General features: G+C 33.8%; 1 protein-coding gene across 5 annotated transcripts in view; it reads left to right on the plus strand.

The window, feature by feature from the left end:
- LOC135123356 (bone morphogenetic protein receptor type-1B) overlaps window positions 1-21423 on the plus strand; it is a 371222-nt gene that overhangs the window by 339911 nt on the left and 9888 nt on the right. The window contains exon 1 of one of the 5 annotated variants that reach the window (XM_064047922.1): window positions 4203-4305. The exons of the other annotated variants lie outside the window; for them this stretch is intronic. Coding sequence (XP_063903992.1) covers window positions 4278-4305 — 28 coding nt within the window. The 5' untranslated portion in view covers window positions 4203-4277. Of the gene's footprint in view, window positions 1-4202; window positions 4306-21423 lie in introns of those variants that run through there. 5 annotated transcript variants of the gene reach the window in all.

Raw genomic sequence — 21423 nt, forward strand, 5'->3', positions numbered from 1 at the left:
ACATCAAAAAATTGGAAAATCAAAAAATGGAAATATCGATCAATTGAAAAATTCGAAACATCGAAAATTCGAGAAGTCGAAATAGCCCATAATCTAAAAATTGAAAAATTGAAATATCCAAATCTCGAGAAATCGAAAATTTGGTCAACACTGAAAAATCAAAAATTTTAAAAATGAGAAATTGCAAAATCGAAACATGGACAATTAAAAAAAAAATGAAAAATTGAAGAAAAATTGATCAATCGAAAACGAAAGAAATCTCAAAACTGATGAAACATCCAAAAACTGAGACCAAAAGCTGAAAAGTCGATAAATAGAAAAATCTAAGAATTTCGAAAAACTGAAAAATGGAGAAATTGACAAATTTTAACCCGTATTGAAAAGTCAAAAAATGGAAAAATCGAAAAATTGAAATGTTAACAAATTCAAAAATGATCAAATCGAAAAATCAAAAATCGGAAAATTGAAAAATGGAAAAATTGAGAATCGAAACATTTCCAAATCTCGAGAAATCGAAAAATTGATAACACTGAAAAATCGAAAAATGTAAAGTTTAAGAAGTTGAAAAAAACTAAAATATCGAAAAATTAAAAAATGAAAAACCTGAAAAATCGAAAAAACGGGAAATCGTGAAATTGAAAAATCTAAAATTTAGGGAATCAATTGAAAAATCGTAGAAAAGATGAAAAAATCGAAAAAGAAAAATTACCAAAACTGAAATATCGAAGAATTGAAATCAAGAAATCGAAAATTCCGAAGGATCTCGAAAAATCCAAACTCTGAAAAATTGAAAAACGCCAAAACTCAAAAATGGAAAAACTGATCAATCGATAAATCCAAAAACTGAGATACCAAAAAAATTAAAAGTCGATGTATCTACAAAAATTGAAAAGTCAAAAACCTGAAAAATCTAAAAATTGAGAAATCAAAGAAAAATTGTAAATCGATAAACAAACAAAAATCCCAAAACTGACACATCGGAAAACTGAGAAGTTGAGAAATCGGAAAGTCTAAGAATCTCAAGAAATTGTAAACATTGAAAAACCGAGAAGTCGAGAAATGGAAAAAAGTCAAAAAACGAGAATTCCGGAAATCGACTAATTTAAAATTCAGAAAATCGAAAAATTGAAAAAAATCCAAAAACTGAAATGTGTATACATTGAGAAATTTAGATATTTGAACAACAAAAAATTGGAAAATCAAAAAATGGAAACAGATCAGTTGAAAAATTCGAAAAATCAAAAGTTCGAGAAGTCGAAATAGCCCAAAATCTAAAAATTGATAAATTGAAATATCCAAATCTCGAGAAATCGAAAACTTGGTCAACGCTGAAAAATGAAAAATAGAAGAACAATTGAAAAATAAAAACGAAAAAAATCTCAACTGATGAAACATCGAAAAACTGAGATCAAAAAACTGAAAAGTCGAGATATAGAAAAATCTAAGAATCTCGAAAAACTGAAAAATCGAGAAATTGAGTAATTTTAATCCATATTGAAAAGTCGATAAATGGAAAAATCGAAAAATTGAAATGTTAACAAATGGAAAAATCAAAAAACGAGAAATCGAAAAATGAAAAAATGTAACAAAAATTAAAAAATGAAAAACCTGAAAAATCGAAAAAACGAGAAATCGTGAAATTGAAAAATTAAAATATATGAAATCAAAGAATCAAATTGAAAAATCGTAGAAAAAATGAAAAATCGAAAAAGAAAAATTCCCAAAACTAAAATATCGAAAAATTGAAATTGAGAAATCGAAAATTCGAAAGAATCTCGATAAATTGAAAAATCCAAACTCTGAAAAATTGAAAAACCCCAAAACTTAAAGATGGAAAAATTGATGAATCGATAAATCGAAAAACTGAGATATCACAAAATTGAGAAATCGAAAAACTGAGAAGCCCAGAAATAAAAAAAGCCGAAATAGCCCAAAATCGAAACATCAAATCTCCAGAAATTGAAAAATTAAAAATCACTAAATCGAAAATTGGAAAATCGAGGAACTGAAAAATCAAAAATTTTAAAAATGAGAAATTGCAAATTCGAAAAATGAAAAAATAGAAAAAAAAAATTGATAAATCGAAAACGAAAAAAATCTCAAAACTGATTGACTCAACACTGAAAAGTCGAGCGATAGAAAAATCTAAGAATCTCGAAAAATGGAAAAATCCAAAAATTGAAATGTCAACAAATTAAAAAATCGTCAAATCGAAAAATTCAAAAATCTATAAACTGAAAAATCAAAAACCGAGAAATTGAAACATTTCAAAATCTCGAGAAATCAAAAAATTAAAATATCTAAAAATGAAAAAATGTAAGAAAAATTGAAAAATCGAAAACCAAAAAAAATCCCAAAAATGAAATATGGAAAAATTAAAAAATGAAAAACCTGAAAAATCGAAAAATTTTAAAAATGAGATTGAAAAATCGAAAAACGAGAAATCGTGAAATTGAAAAATGGAAAACCAAAAAAGTCACAAAACTGGAATATCGAAAAATGAAAAAAATCCAAACATTTTTAAAATGAGTGAAATCACAAGATGTAAAATATAGGGAGTCAACAAATTGAAAAATTGAAATCGAGAAATCGAAAATTCAGAAGAATCTCGATAAATCGAAAAATCCAAACTCTGAAAAATTGAAAAACCCCAAAACTCAAAGATGGAAAAATTGAAGTCGAAGTATCTCGAAAAATTGAATTGAAATTCGTGAAATTGAGATATCGCAAAATTGAAAAATCGAAAAACTGAGAATCCTAGAAATGAAAAACGTTAAAAATAAAATATTTAAAAATAAAAAACCATCAAATCGAAAAACCGAAAAAGCAAAAAGAAACGAGAAATCGGGAAACCGGAAAATGTTAAATTTAGAAAATCGAAAAATTGAAATTTCTAATTATGAAAACATTGGAAAATGGAAAAGTCGAGAAGCCGAAATAGCCCAAAATTGAAATATCGAAACATCAAATCTCCAGAAATTGAAAAATAAAAAATGAGGAAATCGAAAATTGCAAAATCGAGGAATTGAAAAATCGAAAAATTGTACAATTTTGATTTTTTTTCCAAAAATCTGGATGTCTATGGGAAAAACTCAACACATAGTCATAAACCACAAGTGTAGGAGTATCTTTATTGTTGTTGGATTAGCCAAATTTTGCTCAGTGTTTTACCATTTACACGATAACCCTAATGCACATATAAAATTTGACTATTTGAATCATGGGTGTCTAGTTTTGTCTTCCCAGTTTAGGTTTTTATGACAGGTCCATTGTGTCGAAATTGATGATGGGGATAATGGAGTAAATCCCTAGTCATAAATAAGAAAGTGGTCGCTGTCTTGCAAGACCGTACTTTGTTATTCAACTCATATTGTCCCTCGTGGGGTAATAATGAGGTGATAATGTTTATTATCTTGTCATAAAGTGGAAGTACAATACTTTCGGAGATTATCTGCTTGGTTAAAATTCGGACGGACGGAAACGGGAGACCTATTTTTTACCATTCTAGGGGTTAGGAAACGTAGAGAAAAAAATGGACCATGTACAAGTGTTTAGATTTATCTGCCTTTTGATGCTATAGTGACAAGGTAATGAAAACAATGGAAAGGACGATTGACGCTGCAGTACAACGTGTGCTTGAATAATAATTTTCAAGGTAGTACCACTAATTCTGACCCGCTTCCGGCTTAAACCTTGGCTTTTCGATTTCCACTAATCACAGTTCAAAAATTTTATCCGTCTATTTTCACCTCACCCACTATATATACCACACATACTACGTTTGATCCAGACACAGACACATCTCCATTTATTGTTTCAGAGCAGAACGCCATAAAAACCTAAAACTGGTAAATTTCTCTCCGCCAGACCCGTCTATTGTTAGTTTTACTGCCTCGGATAAATCCAGCATTGTGGTTTTCCTCGCCTTCGGCCGGAAGAGCGCCCTAACCTAAACAAACCCTCATCCCGGAAAAACGGTACCACCCCGGGCGGTACCGCTCGTGTGCAATTATCACGAAAAAACCCGACCAGCCGTCACTCATCCTCCGATAATTAAACGTCTGTTGTATTATTGAAGTGCGCTAATGGCGCTGAGCTCAGCCGAGGCGCCAGTTGAAGGCACTTTTGACTCGACTGTACATCCTATACCTGGCCCTCTAGATCCTCGCTTCTCGAGAGCGGATTTTTTCACTCAGTCCGTAGATGGCCGCGACCGGAGCGTGTTGCCGTTTTCGTTGCGTGATTGTTTTTTCGTCGTTTTCCAGCGGTGCGTTATTATGTACGTCTTCGCGGAGGATGAGGACGGTGAGTAGTTGCGTCTGGGAGTGTGACGTGGTGGCGGCTGGGGGTGGAGTGGCCTTTTGCGGATTTCGGTTTGGTGCGTCCGTCGGGATGGCGCCGGTTTTAATGTGTCGGAATTCTTCGATGGTCGGGAGAGATTGGTGGTGGTTGCTTTCGAAGATGTTGAGGATATAATGGATGTGGCTTAATACCTGTTTGGGTGGATTTTGATGGTGTTAAGTCCAGCCGGGCTCGATGCGAGCTTGATTATGGATTTTTACAATGGGGAATTATTCATGAGGACTGTCAATCATCTGTTGGCTTTGGCTTTTTATTGAATAGAGGAAAAAAGTCGCGGTATGTGAGAGGAATGTAGGTGCACGGTTTGCGAAGTGACGGTATTGGAAGTTATGAGGGGGTCAGATGGGTTAAATTAGACGGACGTAGAGTGGGACGAAAAGTTTGTACGTTTACGACTTTGACTGGGATTGAAAAATTTGTGATTTTAGTATTATAATAGGCGGGCGGATTTAGTGCACCCCACGGTGACGAACTTCTAGAAATTAATAACGAAATCGTGGGTTCTGGGGTGCGATTTTGTTTCTATAACGATAAAATATCGGTACCGATAAAATGTGGTGGTCTTTTTCTTTCGCATCTGAATTTATATTTATGTCATTTATCGCTTCGTTATCGCTTCCCTGGACCAGTGTTGTGCAGTGTAGAAAAGGGGAAAATGGGTTTAATAATAATTCTTACATATTATAACACGTTCCGTCTCACACAATTATATATTGTGTGATAAATGTGTGAGTGGGTATCGAACAATTGTTGAAACAAAAGCCCGGCTTGGATTACGTCGACATATTCCTATACTTACTTGTCAGTTCGCAGTCAAGAAGCGGTGATTTTGCAGTTTCAGGTTGTCGTACAAAATCTAATTATAATTATTGTCGTGTCTAATTCTCTTCTGCACGACGCCAATTCAATTGCTTGATAAATCGGCTTATACCGGGTGATTTTTTACTTCCCGAGTTTAAGCCAAGGAAATATTGTAATCGAGTCCGTTGGCCGACTCTCTACTTTTACGCTTTCTAGAATACGAAGAAATAGGTGCCCCGTTTCCGTCTGTCTGACGTTATCTCAAAATTTTGCCGAATAAAATGTACCCAAAATGTGCACAGTATGATGAGTTTTTACTTGTGATTTATCATTGAATGAATATTTTTTAGATTTGCCCCCTATTTTCTCATTTGCCAAAATTAGCCTTGTCTTAGCAAGGACTAGGCCCGCCCACCCACCCTCTGTTTTCTTAGAGGGTATGGCATTTGCCAAAATCAGTTTTATCCTAGTAAGTACTAGCCCCACCCACCCCCATCTTTTCGTTCCGACGACTAATTTCATTTCTGCTCAGTATAAGATCATTCATTTCACTCAGATTGGATACAATCAATCACTGAAAATGAGACAATCACTTCTGGATATCGAAATCTAGAAGCAAATGTATTCAACTAATTTTCAAAAATGGTCGAAAATGTCAAAAGTGCCAAAATTTGTCTTATCTTATGAAATACTAGCCCCGTCCACCCACCCTCTATTTTCATGGAAAGCGCATCTTTTGCCAAAATCAGTCTTATCTTGGCAAGTATTAGACAGCCTACCCACCCTTTATTTTCTTAGAGAGTAGATACTTTGCCAAAATCAGCCTTATCTAGGCAAGTACTAGCCCCACCCACCCTCCTCCCCTCTCTTCTCATTCTAACGACTAATTTTATTTCTGTTCAGTGTAAGATCTGGATATCTACACACTACAAATGCAGGAGTATCTTATTTTAGAAGATTTAAAAAAAAAACTTTTTGTTATAAATTTTGGAAATGACGTCACACCATTGGTGGCGGGGATGATTATCCAAATTTTAGTTAGTGTTTCACCATCTACGTGATCATAATATACTTACCTACAAAATATGACAACAATCGGTCCAGTAGTTTCGGTGATTATTTCTCTAATAAAAATGGATAGACGGACAGACAGACGGAGACGGGGACCACTTTTTTCGTACTCTATAGGTCATGACTGGTCGAGAAAACATGAAAGTGGCAATTCGGCCGATGGACTCGATTGCTATCCTTCCTTACGCTCGGGAAGTGAAAATTGAAAAATGTAAACATTTAAAAATATAAAAATTGAAATACTAAAAAAGTGAAGAATCGAAAAACTGAAAAATCGAAATCCGAAAGATTCAGCATTTGATATATGTATGTATTAAAAAATTTAAAAATCTAAAAATTTGAAACATTGAAAAACCGAAATGCCGAAAAACTAAAGTATTAAAAAATCGAAAAATGTAAAATTTAGAAATATGTAGATAAATTAAAATTTGAAAAAATTGAAGAATCCCAAACTCAAATATCGAAAAATTGATCAACCAATAAATCGAAAAATAGAAAAACCGACATCAAAAAAGTGGAAAAATCGAAAGATGCAGCAATCGATACATCAAAAAAATTTTAAAATCGAAAAATTGGAAAATCCACAAATGGGAAAATTCCCAAAATTGAAGTGTTGAAAACTTGAAAAATAGGAGTATCAAAATATTTGAAACAATGAAAAACCGACATGTCGAAAAATGGAACATTCGAAAATTTGAATTCGGAAAAAATTGAGGAATCGAAAAATTGAAAAATCAGAAGAACGGGAAATGAAGGAACCGAAAAATTAAAAAGTCAAAACTCAGTCGCAAAACTCAAAAGAAATCAAAGTGTCGAAAAATTCGAAAAACCAAAGTGAAAATCGTAAATGTAACACTTAAAAATAGAGATATTAAAATTTGTAAAAATTGTAGAATCCCAAAACTCATATCGAAAAATTGATCAAACAATAGATCGAAAAACTGATAATCGAAAAATAGAAAAACCGAAAAAGTGCAAAAAAAATTTTTTAATCGAAAAGTTAAAATATCGAAAATTTGAAAATTCGAGAAATGGAAAATCCGAAAATTGTAAAAATTGAAGAATCGAAAACCTGAAAAATCCCAAAACTCAAATATCGAAAAATCGATTAATCAATCAATAAATCGAAAAATTTAAAAATAGAGAAATTAAAATTCGAAAAAATTGAAGAGTCCCAAAACTCAAATATCGAACAATAGAGAATCAAAAAAAGTCGAAAAATAGTGAAATCAAAAAATCTACATTCGAAAAATCGAAAAATTTAAAAATCCAGAAATGGAAAATTCCCAAAATTGATGCGTGGAAAAATTGAAAAATCGAAAACTCGAAATATCGAAAAATTTTAAACAATGAAAAACCGAGATGTCGAAAAGTAGAAAATGCGAAAAATAGAATTATGAGAAATTGAGAAATCGAAAAATTGAAAAATCAAAAGAACGGGAAATCGAGATCGGATAAAATCATTCATTGAAAAAGTGGCAGGGTGGGTGGGCGGGGCTAATTACGTTCTTCTGCTGAGTGGGAATGGAAACTGATAATTGAATGTAGAATGTGAAAAAAAAAATCGCTTATCGTATCTTTTTTTGTTATACATCAAATACTAGCCCCGCCCACCCATCCTCTATTTTCTTAGAAAGTACGTCTTTTGCCAAAATCAGTCTTATATTGCAAAGTATTAGCTTATTTTCTCAGAAGATTATGTCATTTGCCAAAATCAGTCATCTTAGCAAACACCAGGTTTTTGGCAAATGACATACCTTTTAAGAAAATAGAGAGCGGATGAACGGGACTAGTACCTGCTAAGATAAGATCTATTTTGGCAAATGACATATCCTCTGAGAAAGTAGGGAGTGAGTGGGTGGTACCAGTACTTGCTAAGATAAGACTTATTTTGGCAAATAACATTTCCTTTGAGAAAATAGGGGCGGGTGGGCGGGGCTAGTACTTGCTAAGATAAGACTTACTTTGGCAAATGACATCCTCTGAAAAAATATAGGGCGGGTGGGCGGGGCTAGTACTTGCTAAGATAAGACTAATTTTGTTTTGTTAATCTTGTTTTTCCTTTTGGATCATCTTTGCATTCATCTTTTGTATTGATCAAATTAAGAACGAGTGACTCCGAAAATGTCAAAATATAAACGTCTTTATTTAATAAGAATTATAATAATGATATTAAGAGCATTTTGCCGATTGTAGTTACTACTTAATAGTTTTGATCGTCTGTTTTGAGGGGACGAACTCATTCAAATCGAACTAATTTCTACGTGACATTCTTCCGATGTATAAGCAAACTCTTTCAAGTTGTCTTTCTTATGGAGGATAATCTGAGGATGTACAGTAATGGAGTCCATCGGGCAATTTGGTACTTTCGTATTTTCTCGATATTTCATAACCCCTACACAAACAAGGCCGTGGGGAGGCTAGGGAATGCTGAGCCTCCTCTAGATCTAGACAAGTTATATAATTAACCAAATATGAATTACTATATCGAAAATCGAAATAAAATGTAGTGTTTTATTCAATAAGCGGAAGTCGGAGCAATAAAAAAGTCTGGACCGTCGGCATTGTGATCCGATTATTGCAATCGTAGAAAAGATCTTTTAGTTTAGTTTCTGTTTCACTCTTACGTCTACAGGTTGAGAAGTCGCTATTTGTCATAAATTACGAGTACCATAAATGATGATGAGTTCAGTCAGTTCATTGTTTGATTAAGCAAGTTACAATGTATAATTCTCTTTTCATAATCAGCTGATTTAAGTTCTTGCAATACCTGCATTTAATTGGGAAACAACATCAGATCCTTTTTAATAATTTCTCACAAGTTGAATATGAGAAGTCAACTTGGTGCGAAAGATGTATGTGGGGTCCATAACCTGTTGCACATTTTCGACAGCCTCAGGAGTTCATTTTAGTAAAGGGCATCTTCCTGATTTCCTCTGTCCTGAAAAAATAATTTCAAGAATAACACCAAGGAATTTTTCACGAAATTCCTGAAAACGGGGTCGGGTTTCATACACCTTTTCACATTCACTTGCAGGCCGTTATGGAAGTAGTAAAGGTCGACTTGAAGGAAAATCCTGAGAAGTAGGGGGGACATTTTCCTGATTGATAGCACTAATTCAACGAAAATAAAATTTTGATAGAGATAATGAGGTCCACTAATATTAAATCAAGTTCACCGAAATCGTCATATTTTAAATAGCTGGCATCATTTTCTATACTATATATTTCTGTCATTACTTCAGAACATATTTCACATAGTAATTTCTCGTAGAAAAATAAGTATTTTACAATTAAGCTCAGCCCCTCGGCTTACAAAGAATAAAAAAAAAATCACCAGAATTGAGATAGGGCGGGTGGGCGGGGCTTATATTTTGCCTTTTTTTCTCTTAACATACATAGTTATTTTTCACGACAAGAAACTTAAAACATGGTTAAAATGCTATATTTTTGCAAGAAAATATGGATTTTTCAATTATGGGGCGGAGCCTAATTGCAAAATCGATATTTCCTTATACAAATTTTCAAATTTACATGGTTTAACTTTCATGTTGTGAAAAGAAGTCTACACGTATTAAAACAAAAAGCTAAAATGTAAGCCCGCCCACCCGCCCTATCTCAATTGTGATGATTTTTTTAATCGCCGTGAGCCAAGGGGGCAGAGCTTACCTGCAAAATACTTATTTCTTTACAAGAAATTAAAAACATACTTTTGAGTATCGTGTTCAAAGAATACTATGTCTATTAAGAAAAAAGGCAAAATATAAACCCCGCCCACCCACCCCATCTCAACTGTGATGATTTTTTTTTTATTCTTAGATACTTAAAACATGTTTAAAATGATGAATTCTTCTAGACAAATATGGATCTTACAATTAAACTCCGCCCCTTGATCTGACAACGAATGAAAAATTCAACACAATTGAGAATTGAGATCGGGGCGGGTATGCCTAATCTTCGGCTTTATTTTTCTTAATATACATAGTATCCTTTGAACAACACGATACTCAACAACATGTTTTTAGTTTCTCGTAGAGAAATAAGGATTTTGCAGTTAAGCTCCGCCCTCTTGACTCACGACGAATTAAAAAATATATCGCAATCGCGATAGGGCGGGTGGGCGGGGTTACAAGTTTTGATATCAGTTTTATCAAAATGAAAACCAATTCGGTAAATTTGGTAAGGGAAAAACAACTTCACTAGACTCAAGATTTTTTTAAAGCAGAAATCAAGAGTGAACTATTGAAACGAATACTATTTTAACAAAAAACTAAAAACCAGTGACGTGGAAGACTTATGTAAATAAGAAACTCATGAAGTTTTTGCCGACGTAGTGGTAGGTTATTTTAATTATTCTAGTGCAGTTTTAAATTACTACGGAAAAAAAGTTTTTTAATTAACTAGAAGCAATATAAACAACGTATAATAACCGTAATATAAAACGAATCACCATAATCTCATCGACATTTATTAAACCAATTTTCATAATGATTTATTACAACATTAGAAAATTTCTAGTTCGTTCATAAAATTCATAAAAATGAAGGTGTACGAGCGGACCCCAGTGAAATTCACGTGCATATGTAACATTAATAAATTGGAGAAAAACGATCGAAAATAGATACCAGTTTCTTTTAATTAGACTAAACTAAAAAGCTTAAAACACAGATTTTTATGTGAATGTTAATTGTTGTGGCTACTAATTTGTAACTAGGTTAGTTACAGGACTTGATACTTTCTTGGTGTCAATTAAGGTTACGTTAATCTAAGTACATTACAAGATCGGATACGATTAGTTCGTCCCAAATATCTCAAGTTTGCGTCTACCAAAAAGCATTGTTTTGGATTATCGTAGATTAGATTATTTAGATGCATGTAGACAGACGACACATAAGCGGAAACTTGAAACCTGGTTCTAGGAGTTATAAAACTTCCAGAAAACACGAACTTGGCCAGCGTCATGTGGAAGCTTAAATAAGAAACATGTTGAAACAAAAAGGGACCGAAATTCGATCTTTCCGAGACCACCACAACGCCTTCACTTTTCGGTAGCCAAACTATCCGCACTTTTCCCTCCGCTTGCCCCTCCGTCTGACCCTCCAATTAAATTCTTCCACGCTGCCAGTTTTGATTGATCGCTTTTCCGATTTCCAATCTCGCCAATTCCGCCCACGCCCCCCACCTCGTCGTCATTCCATCCGCGCACAGCTAATTTGTAGTATTAAAGAGATCAACAGACCGCTCCCAGCGCGTCGAGTTTGTTTAACAATTGGGCACGGTCAAACGCAGCCTTCTCCGATTAAGATTAAAACGACATTATTAACAACGCATCGCGAATAACAATCGCGAATGCAGCGACATTTCAAAGAGCAGAAGCCCGGTCCGTCGACGTCGGCGTCAATTAACTTTCCATACCAAGGCCGGCTCTCCGCCGACCAGAAGAGTGGGTGTCACATACTTATGGGTTCGGTCCCGTAGCCATAGCGCAATACACCCGGACGTGTTCGAATAACGACCGCCGCACACGTGTTCGCTTTTCGTTTCCCTGAAAAATTCTAGACGACATAATGAATGGCGAACGGCGATTTCTGCATTTCTGAGACTTAGCACCAACGAGGTGGGTGAATTGGGTGTGATAACGGATAATCATTGAAGGGTTTACGATCGGGTTTCCCTCTGGGGATTCGTCATTAGTAGAGGCAATTCGAGATGGTGATGGTATGAGGCGAGGTGTCGATTACACGGGAGAAACGAGGCGGCGATTAAAATACGTCGTGTTACATCATTACCGTAAAGAAACAAAAATATAAACAACAGCTTTATTGTTAGTCAAACACCTGTGTGTGCTTGCGCATTAACAATTCTATTGGTGTTTGTTGAAGAGCGAGGAACGACAAAGGATGGTGTGATCGGGGTTTTTCAAAAATTTGATGAATGATAAGAGGAATTCAAATTTTAATATTGGAGTCACTTGGTGTATGAACTGACCACCAAACTACACGAAGTTTTTCTTTCTATTAGGATAAGTACCATATTTTCTAAACCATAAGGATTTCATGAATTTTCTTTGAATGGCCTGAATGACATTTATGTAGCATTTATATAATGGATTCCAAATATTTAACACAACCATACATCAGACATGAGATAACATATACCTCGAATAATATCTTAATAGTAATTAAATTATAGAAATTTTTACATTGCCTTATAACAAGTAAAGAATACGAACGTGCCACAATATTGTTGATATGACACTGAAATGTAAGTTCTGAATCAAATGTGATTCCTAGATCTTTTATGACGTTACATAGAGGTACGTCATTATTGTCCGAATAATCAAATATGTGTAATGTTTTCTTACGAGTGAATGATAGACTTTACATTTAGTGACATTCAGGGTAATTTTATTTAAGGAACACCAATTGTTGAACTGGTTCATATCACTTCGAAGCTGATGCGCATCTTCAGTAGTTCTAATAATGTGATATATTTTAGCATCGTCCGCGTATATTAATGATTGACTTTTGAAAATGGTAGGCAGTTCATTCACAAATAAAATGAAAAGTAGCGGACCAAGATTAGCTCCTTGTGGAACTCCTGATGTGACATCGATTATAAAAAACATATTGAGATCTGTCGGATTAATATGAGCCAAGTAAATTGAAAATATTGCCACAGAGACCATACAACTAAAGTTTCCATAATAACATTAAATGATCAAGACGATCAAAAGCTTTCGCAAAATCTGTATAAATGACGTCTACTTGGGACCCATTATCAATAGCTTCTGTCAGAAATTAGGAAAAACAAGCTAAATTGGTTATTGTTGAGCGCCCATCAACAAATCCATGCTGCTGCGGAGAGATATGTTTTCGGACATGAGGATAGATAAACGAATACAGAACAATTTCAAAAACTTTTGAAAAGTTATTTATTATTGAAACAAGACGGTATTTATCTATTTCAGCATTATTACCTGATTTGAAGATTGGCGTGACTTTCGAAGTCTTCCACTTTTTTGGGAATGTACCAGTAGTAAGGGCAACATTAAAAATTGCTAATTAAGGTTGAACAAAGATATTTTTTACAATCGTGTATCACAAATCCTGGAATTTGGTCAGGCCCAGCAGTAAAAGAATTTTTGATTTTATTCAGAGCAACTAAAATGTCATTCTGAGTAATGCTGGATATAAATAAAGAAAGATAATCAGACGAAGGCACTGGAAAATCTGTTGAATTCTGAGAGGAAGCATAGGACGACTGAAAAAATGTGGCAAATGCGTTGACGATGTTTTCTGAAGGATTTAAAGAAACGTTATTGAAAATTATTTTCCTGGGTATGCGTGTTTGACCTTTCTTTGATTTTACATAGGACCAGAATTTTTTGGGTCTTGGGATAGACTATTTTGAATGGAATTCAGATATTCCTTATAAGCTAGAGATATTTGATTTTTAGTAATAGTACGTGCTTATATTTATTATGATAATAACCTTTTAATTTAATGTTATTGATAATCACTAGAGAGCGGATTTTATGAAATTTGCATATCCTTTATTTTTTGCATATAAGTCTTGATATTTAACATGTGAACGAATCATGCTAATTAAAACTGAATACAACTATAAAAAAATTGCATATTTGCATATATTTACCTTCTGCTGCATATTTTACGTAACGGGTGCATATTTTGCATTTTTATCAATTTTTATGCTAATTTGAAAAAAAAATTGTTGTCCTTCCATCGGCATTTATCTAGAAAGACTAAATTTCATGAATCAAATTGGAAATGTTACAGCTAATATCCGAAATACGTTATTATGCATAATAACTAGACATTTTAGGAATTATGCGTAATAACTAAACTTGTCAGGTATTATGCATAATAGCCGGAAACATTAGGAATTATGCGTAATAACTGAATTTTTCAGTTATTATGCATAATAACGGAAACGTTTAGGTAATATTGATAATAACTAACAGAGGAACAGCAAGTCGATTACTACTATTTTGTAATTCGTTCTGTTTACCTATATTTATATTTTAGTATAAAAATATTATCTTTAAAAATGTGATTTATGTGCCAGTGAGATCTAATTAAACACTTTACAATGTGATTTATGTATTTTTTTTAATAAAAGGAACGGGTACCCTGTTTTTGTAATTTGTAAATAAATTTAGTTCGGTTGTTAGGATTTTTTTTAATTTTTGGAGCATATGCAACTGCATATCTCTGCATATATTAAGAAAGTTACTGCATATTTGCATAAATTTGATGCATATCATATGATCATATTTCCCAAAATTTTGCTGCATATTTTCCGCTCTCTAATAATCACAGAATTGAACCATGGCGGAAACTGCATCTTATTCAATTTATTTGGATAAATTTGGGACATGATGATCAAAAATATGATATAAAGCGTTATAAAATTGATTTACCATACTATCGACATCAACACAATCATTTAGAAAGGACCAATCTGTATTTAATAATTCCTAATATAAAGAAGGATAATCATAATAAAATTGTATAGTTCTACACCATTTGGTCTAGAGGAAAGGAAGTTACTAAAGTTGTCAACAGTGAAGTCAACCAAAATCGAAAGAGCCCGGTGATGGGTGTCTTCCGCAACCACAGGACTGCAATCATGTTTAACCCGACAATGGACATTGGAAAATACAAAATCCAGTAATTTGTTTGAGGCGTTTTTCACACAATTATATTGAATAAAATTCATAAAACTACAAAAATTATTGAGGGTATTTAGCAAGACATTATCATTATTTTGAATAAATTGGGTGATGTTAAAGTCTCCTAAGATCAAAATATTATCTTCTTTGTTGAAAAACTTCTCAAAAAAGTTACAAAATAATAGCAAATCATCACATGTAGGAGTTGTTGAGAAATATACAACAAATACATAAAATATCGAATTTTTAAGCCAAAATTTACATTCAATAATTTCAATTATGTCTAAATTATTACGTAATTGAGATAAGTCAACAACTTCGGCAATTATGTGAGATCGCAGTGGTAAAAGGACACCGCCACCTCTAGATATATTTAACTCTTGATAAGTACGATCTTTTCTAATCATTAAAGAAACATTTTCTAAGATAATGGGATTGTTATTAATCTCCAGGCATTTTTGTTCAATTGTTTGCTGTAAGTCCTCCAGATTTCCAACCGGCGATTAAAAAATTGTGTTTTTAAGATAAGACCACAAGGAAAAATTCACAAGTTGTCAAATCACAGGAACGAGGTGGCCAAGGAATTTCTGTATTTCGACTAATTATGCGATCATCAAAGTAGAACTTTCATTGGAAATTTAAGTTGTCCGTTGTACAGGGTTTCAATAATGATTATAGGGTCGCAGTAGGTCATGTAAACGTGCCGCCTCTCAGATATAACTGAACGGAGATCTGTACTAAGTGCCCAAGGACGCATGACAAAGACCAAACGCATCTGTATAATTGGTTGCCTAAACGCTTCACATCTTTTAAAAATTAAACTAATTCAAAACTTTGGACCCGCTGTACAATTGTTCAATTCTGCTCAAGTCTTCCACAAGATTTATCTTTGTTGACACTGCCAGTTCGAACAAATCTGTTGATTACATCTCTAAATATCTGGTTGACCGAGCTTCACGTCCCATTGCGATAATAAGAAATAAGATGAAAGAAGTGTCTTGTTGAACAGAATAAACCATTTTCACAGTCTTCGCTTCCTAGCATAAAAACGACTATTTTGTTGTTCTGGGCTTGGATCAACGAGAATTACTGTAATTCGCACTTGAAAAACGTTAAAACAATGAAAACGATGACTTCAAATGACATTAGACATTAATGTGACAAGTGAGAACTGTCATAATGAGGCATAATCACGGGCGTAATTTCAGCGAAGCGGGATTTTTGAAATCCATGGCCGACTACGCCCTTAGAATCATTTATAAAAGCCCTGTACAATGAATCCTGGAGCTCCATCTTGTTGAAAGAATCCTGTCTGCAATTCATGATCGTGGAACTGGTTGACAAAGAGCTCTCAAATTTCATTTCATAAAAAATTAGAGTAAAAGTCGTTTTGGATAATTTTTTTTATCAACTGATTTTATTAATTGTCAAAAATGACAAACTGCTTCAAATGTAAATTACGGAATTAATCATGCACATGCGTTGTTCGCTACGTTTCCTTCTACCAAAGTTAACTCCATGAATTTTTTAAATGGACACCCGTTATGTGTGTATACGCTTGATTTAAATAAAGATAATCGTGCATTATCCATGACAACAACAGTATTGTATGATAATTTTGGTGAAGCTTTCTCGACAACTTCTGAACATCCATATTTTTAAATTTTCAAAGATATCTCAATTTTGTTCAATACACATTTCCGCACATCTATGAAGCCTTGTATGGCATTTGTTATAATTGTGGATTTGATGTTGGGTGGGTGGGGATAGTACCTGTTACGATAAAACTGATTTTGGCAAATGACATACCCTTTGAGAAACGAGAGGGTGGGTGGGCGGGGCTAGTACTTGCTAAGATAAGACTGATTTTGGCAAACACCATACTCTTTGAGAAAATAGAGGGCGGGTGGGCGGGGCTAGTACTTGCTACGATAAGATTAAAGTGAAAATCGAAAATATAACACTTAAAAATAGAGATATTAAAATTTGTAAAAATTGAAGAATCCCAAAACTCATATCGAAAAATTGATCAAACAATAGATCGAAAAATAGAAAAACCGAAAAAGTCGAAAAATCTAAAGATGCAAAAAAAAATTTTTAATCGAAAAGTTAAAATATCGAAAATTTGAAAATTCGAGAAATGGAAAATCCGAAAAATGTAAAAATTGAAGAATCGAAAAACGAAAAATCCCAAAACTCAAATATCGAAAAATTGATTAATCAATCAATAAATCGAAAAATTTAAAAATAGAGAAGTTAAAATTCGAAAAAATTGAAGAATCCTAAAACTCAAATATCGAAAAATTTATCCAACAATAAATCGAAAAATTGAAAAATCAGAAAAAGTCGAAAAATAGAGAAACCAAAAAATCTACATCCGAAAAATCGAAAGATGCAGCAATCGAGTGGAAAAATTGAGAAATCGAAAACTCGAAATATCGAAAAATTTTAAACAATGAAAAACCGAGATGTCGAAAAATAGAAAATGCGAAAAATTGAATTATTAGAAATTGGGAAATCGAAAAATTGAAAAATCGAAAGAACGGGAAATCGAGATCGGATAAAATCATTCATTGAAAAGGAGGCAGGGTGGGTGGGCGGGGCTAATTATGTTCTTCTGCTGAGTGGGAGTGAAAACTGATAATAGAATGTAGAATGTGAAAAAAGTAAAAACAATCACTAATCGTATCGTTTTTTTGTTATACATCAAATACTAGCCCCGCCCACCCACCCTCTATTTTCTTAGAAAGTACGTCTTTTGCCAAGATCAGTCTTTTCTTGCCAAGTATTAGCCCGCCCGCCCGCCCTATTATTTGCTTAAAGTATATAATTTGGTAAAATTAGTCTTATCAAATACTCACCCCGCCCACCCACCCCCTTTTTTCTTAGAAGATTATGTCATTTTCCAAAATCAGTCTTATCTTAACAAATACTAACTTTTTGGCAAATGACATACCTTTTAAGAAAATAGAGAGCGGATGAACGCGGCTAGACTTGCTAAGATAAGATCTATTTTGGCAAATGACATCCTCTGAGAAAGTAGGGAGTGGGTGGGTGGTGCCAGTACTTGGTAAGATAAGACTTATTTTGGCAAATAACATATCCTTTGAGAAAATAGGGGCGGGTGGGCGGGGCTAGTACTTGCCAAGGTAAGATTTACTTTGGCAAATGACATATCTTCTGAAAAAATATAGGGTGGGTGGGCGGGGCTAGTACTTGCTAAGATAAGACTAATTTTGCTTCTATTAATCTTGTAAAAACTTGTTTTTCCTTGGGATTCATCTTTGCATTCATATTTTTTATTGATCAAAGTAAGAACGAGTGACTCCGAAAATGTCAAAATATAAACGGCTTTATAATAATAAGAATTATTATAATAATGATATTAAAAACATTTTGCCGATTGTGGTTACTACGTAATAGTTTTGATCGTCTGTTTTGAGGGGACGTACTCATTCAAATCAAACTAATTTCTACGTGACATTCTTCCGATGTATAAACATAAACACTTGTTTTTCTTATCGAGGATAACCTGAGGACGTACAGTAATGGAGTCTATCGGGCAATTTGGTACCTTCATATTTTCTCGATATTTCATAACCCCTAGACAAACAAGGCCGTGAGGAGGCTAGGGGATGCTGAGCCTCCTCTAGATCTAGACAAGTTATAATTAACCAAATGTGAATTACTACATCGAAAATCAAAATAAAATTTAGTATTTTATTCAATAAGCAGAAGTCAGAGCAATAAAAAAGTCTGGGATCTTTAGTTCAGTCAGTTCATTGTTTGATTAAACAAGTTACAATGAATAATTCTCTTTTCATAATCAGCTGAATAGAGGGCGGGTGGGCGGGGCTAGTACTTGCTACGATAAGACTGATTTTGGCAAACGCTATACCCTTTGAGAAAATATAGGGCGGGTGGGCGGGGATAGTACTTGCTAAGATAAGACTGATTTTGGCCCTTAAAATCTTGTAAAAATTTGTGAAATTTGAAGGTGTTAATTTCCATAGTACCGAGTTAAATTACCAAGTCTATCCGAAATGTGCAAAATATGATGAGGTTTTACTTGTGATTCATCGTTGCATTAATATTTTTTAGGTTTGCTTATACGGGGTGTCTCAGAAAAATTAATGACTGAGTTATTAAAAAATAAGTATCCAATCAGATTTAGGAATTTAATTCATTGCTGTGGAAATATGGAATTTAACACCTTTTAAATTTAACAAGTTTTTACAAGTGTAATAGGGGCAAAATCAATCTTATCTTAGCAAGTGCTAGCCCCGCCCACCCACCCCCTAATTTCTTAGAGTTTATGTCATTTGCCAAAATCAGTCTTATCTGAGCAAGTACTAGCCCCGCCCACCCGCCCTCTATTTTCTCAGAGGCAATGGCATTTGCCAAATTCAGTCTTATCTTAACAACATTCATCAACGTAATTATTATCTTTTATGAAACTCCAAAGGAAATGATGGGGTTCAAATCGGGAGATCTTGGAGGCCGTCTTATTGTGTTTTTATTCCCCATCCAACGGTTTTGAAACATTTTTGTCGCAAAAATATCCACTTTTTCACAGTATGAGATGGTGCCCGACAGAGATTTCTGACTAAATATATACTGGGTGTCTGGAAAATGGGGGATTATCTTTTCAGTACGTTATGTATGGGGATTTCGGCAGTCCCAAAAAAAAATAAAATTGACAACACTGCACGCACCTAATGCGTGAATACTTTCGGTTTATTTCCTGATTTCTTAATAACTTTTTTTTTAGAACAATAACCATAACCACCAGCAGTCATTAATCATAAAAAAAAAACAGTTATTAAGACATTTATAAATTATAACCAAAAACAAAACCGACAAAAGAAAAATCGATTAAACACTATAGAAGTTCAAAATTCCTGCCTTGTGTATATAAGTAAGTAAGCTCGTAATGTTTCCAAATTTTGATAATATTTTGTGAAAGTTAGTCATCAGTACTTGCCAAGATGAAACAGGTTTTGGCAAATGGCATACCTTCTAAGAAAAGAGAGGGTGGGTGGGCGGGGCTAGTATCTGATAAGATAAGACTAAGTTTGGCAAATCGGATACCCTCTGAGAAAAGAGAGGGTGGGTGGGCGGGGCTAGTACCTGCTAAGATAGGACTGATTTTGGCAAATGACATACCTTCTAAGAATAGAGAGGGGATGAGCCGGGCTAGTAGCTACCAAGATAAGAATAAGACTGATTTTGGCTAATGCGATACCCTCTAAGAAAAGGGAGGGTGGGGGGGGGGGGGGTAGTACCTCCTAAGATAAGACTGATTTTAGGAAATGATCCTCCCAAGATATTTAATTAAATTATGTATTATATGAAAATTTACTGGAGGCTCCAAAGGACTTTCAAATTCGTTCCAAACAGGAGTACTTGGCATCCAGCAACAAAACACCAGATTCCTTTAAACTTATCCGAAAATAAAACCCCAGGTGACCTAAAATTAACTGTGATCATTTTAAACGTAGGGTTTCGAAAACTTTGACAATTTTTGATACGTCTATTATTTTTAATGCGGATAAACCTTTTTTGCACTTTTTCCGACAGTTCAGAATCAACATTGTAAATTGGAAACCCAACTCCAGATGAGAGCGCACCAAAGAACCAAAAAGAGTCTTTAGGGCCACTGGAAAAAGATCTTTACAATTAGGTACACCAGATGAGTCCCTACATTTGCAAAGATTTTTTGAAAATGTACGAATAATGAGATTTGAAGGAAATAGCAGAGTCAAATATTCCCCGCAAATCTTTAATTTCTGAAACACGAGACACAGAATGATTCTTTAATTGATAGTCGAACTCAATGAAAGATTTCATATTACAGAATATTATTTTTAAATTTAAAGGTAGCAAATTTTCATCACACCAATCAATTAAAGGCTCGAAAGTAAAACGTATATTTTTAAAAAGTTTCAAATCATCAGCATAAAAAAGATTATTACAATGAAAAAAACAACTACTCAAATCGTTGATGAATAATAAAAGTATAGGCCCACAGTGTGTACCCTGCGGTACACCAGAAGAAACATCATAATGATCCGAAATGTATTTATCATTACGAACCTGGTAATGGAAATGGTAATTAAACATGGTCATGGGCGAGAGAAATATTAAGTAAAAGTTTTATTACTAGTTATTGTGATAATTTTAAAATCATTATAACTCCAACAAAATGTGAGAAGAAATGTTTTTACTATTTTCCCCAGATTCACCAGTTCATTGTTAAAAGAGCTTAGCAAAAAGTTAATTCCCCATTTTCCAGACACTCGGTATATGCAGGGCAATAATCCAGTAATGCACAAAATTCTTAAAAAGCGCAGCATTTGTTTTTGAAAAAAATGAAAAACATGTTTAGCCTTTCATTTTATTCTCCATCTTTTGACATATGTCAAAAAAAAAATACGTCATTTTTGTGAACGTTATGACGTCATCAATGATTTTTTTAAATGAGACTCTATAAT

This window comes from Zophobas morio, unplaced genomic scaffold, assembly GCF_036711695.1.
Source record: "Zophobas morio isolate AGI-343-1 ecotype UQ-CSIRO unplaced genomic scaffold, CSIRO_AGI_Zmor_V1 ptg000006l, whole genome shotgun sequence".
Taxonomy (NCBI): Eukaryota; Metazoa; Arthropoda; class Insecta; order Coleoptera; family Tenebrionidae; genus Zophobas; species Zophobas morio.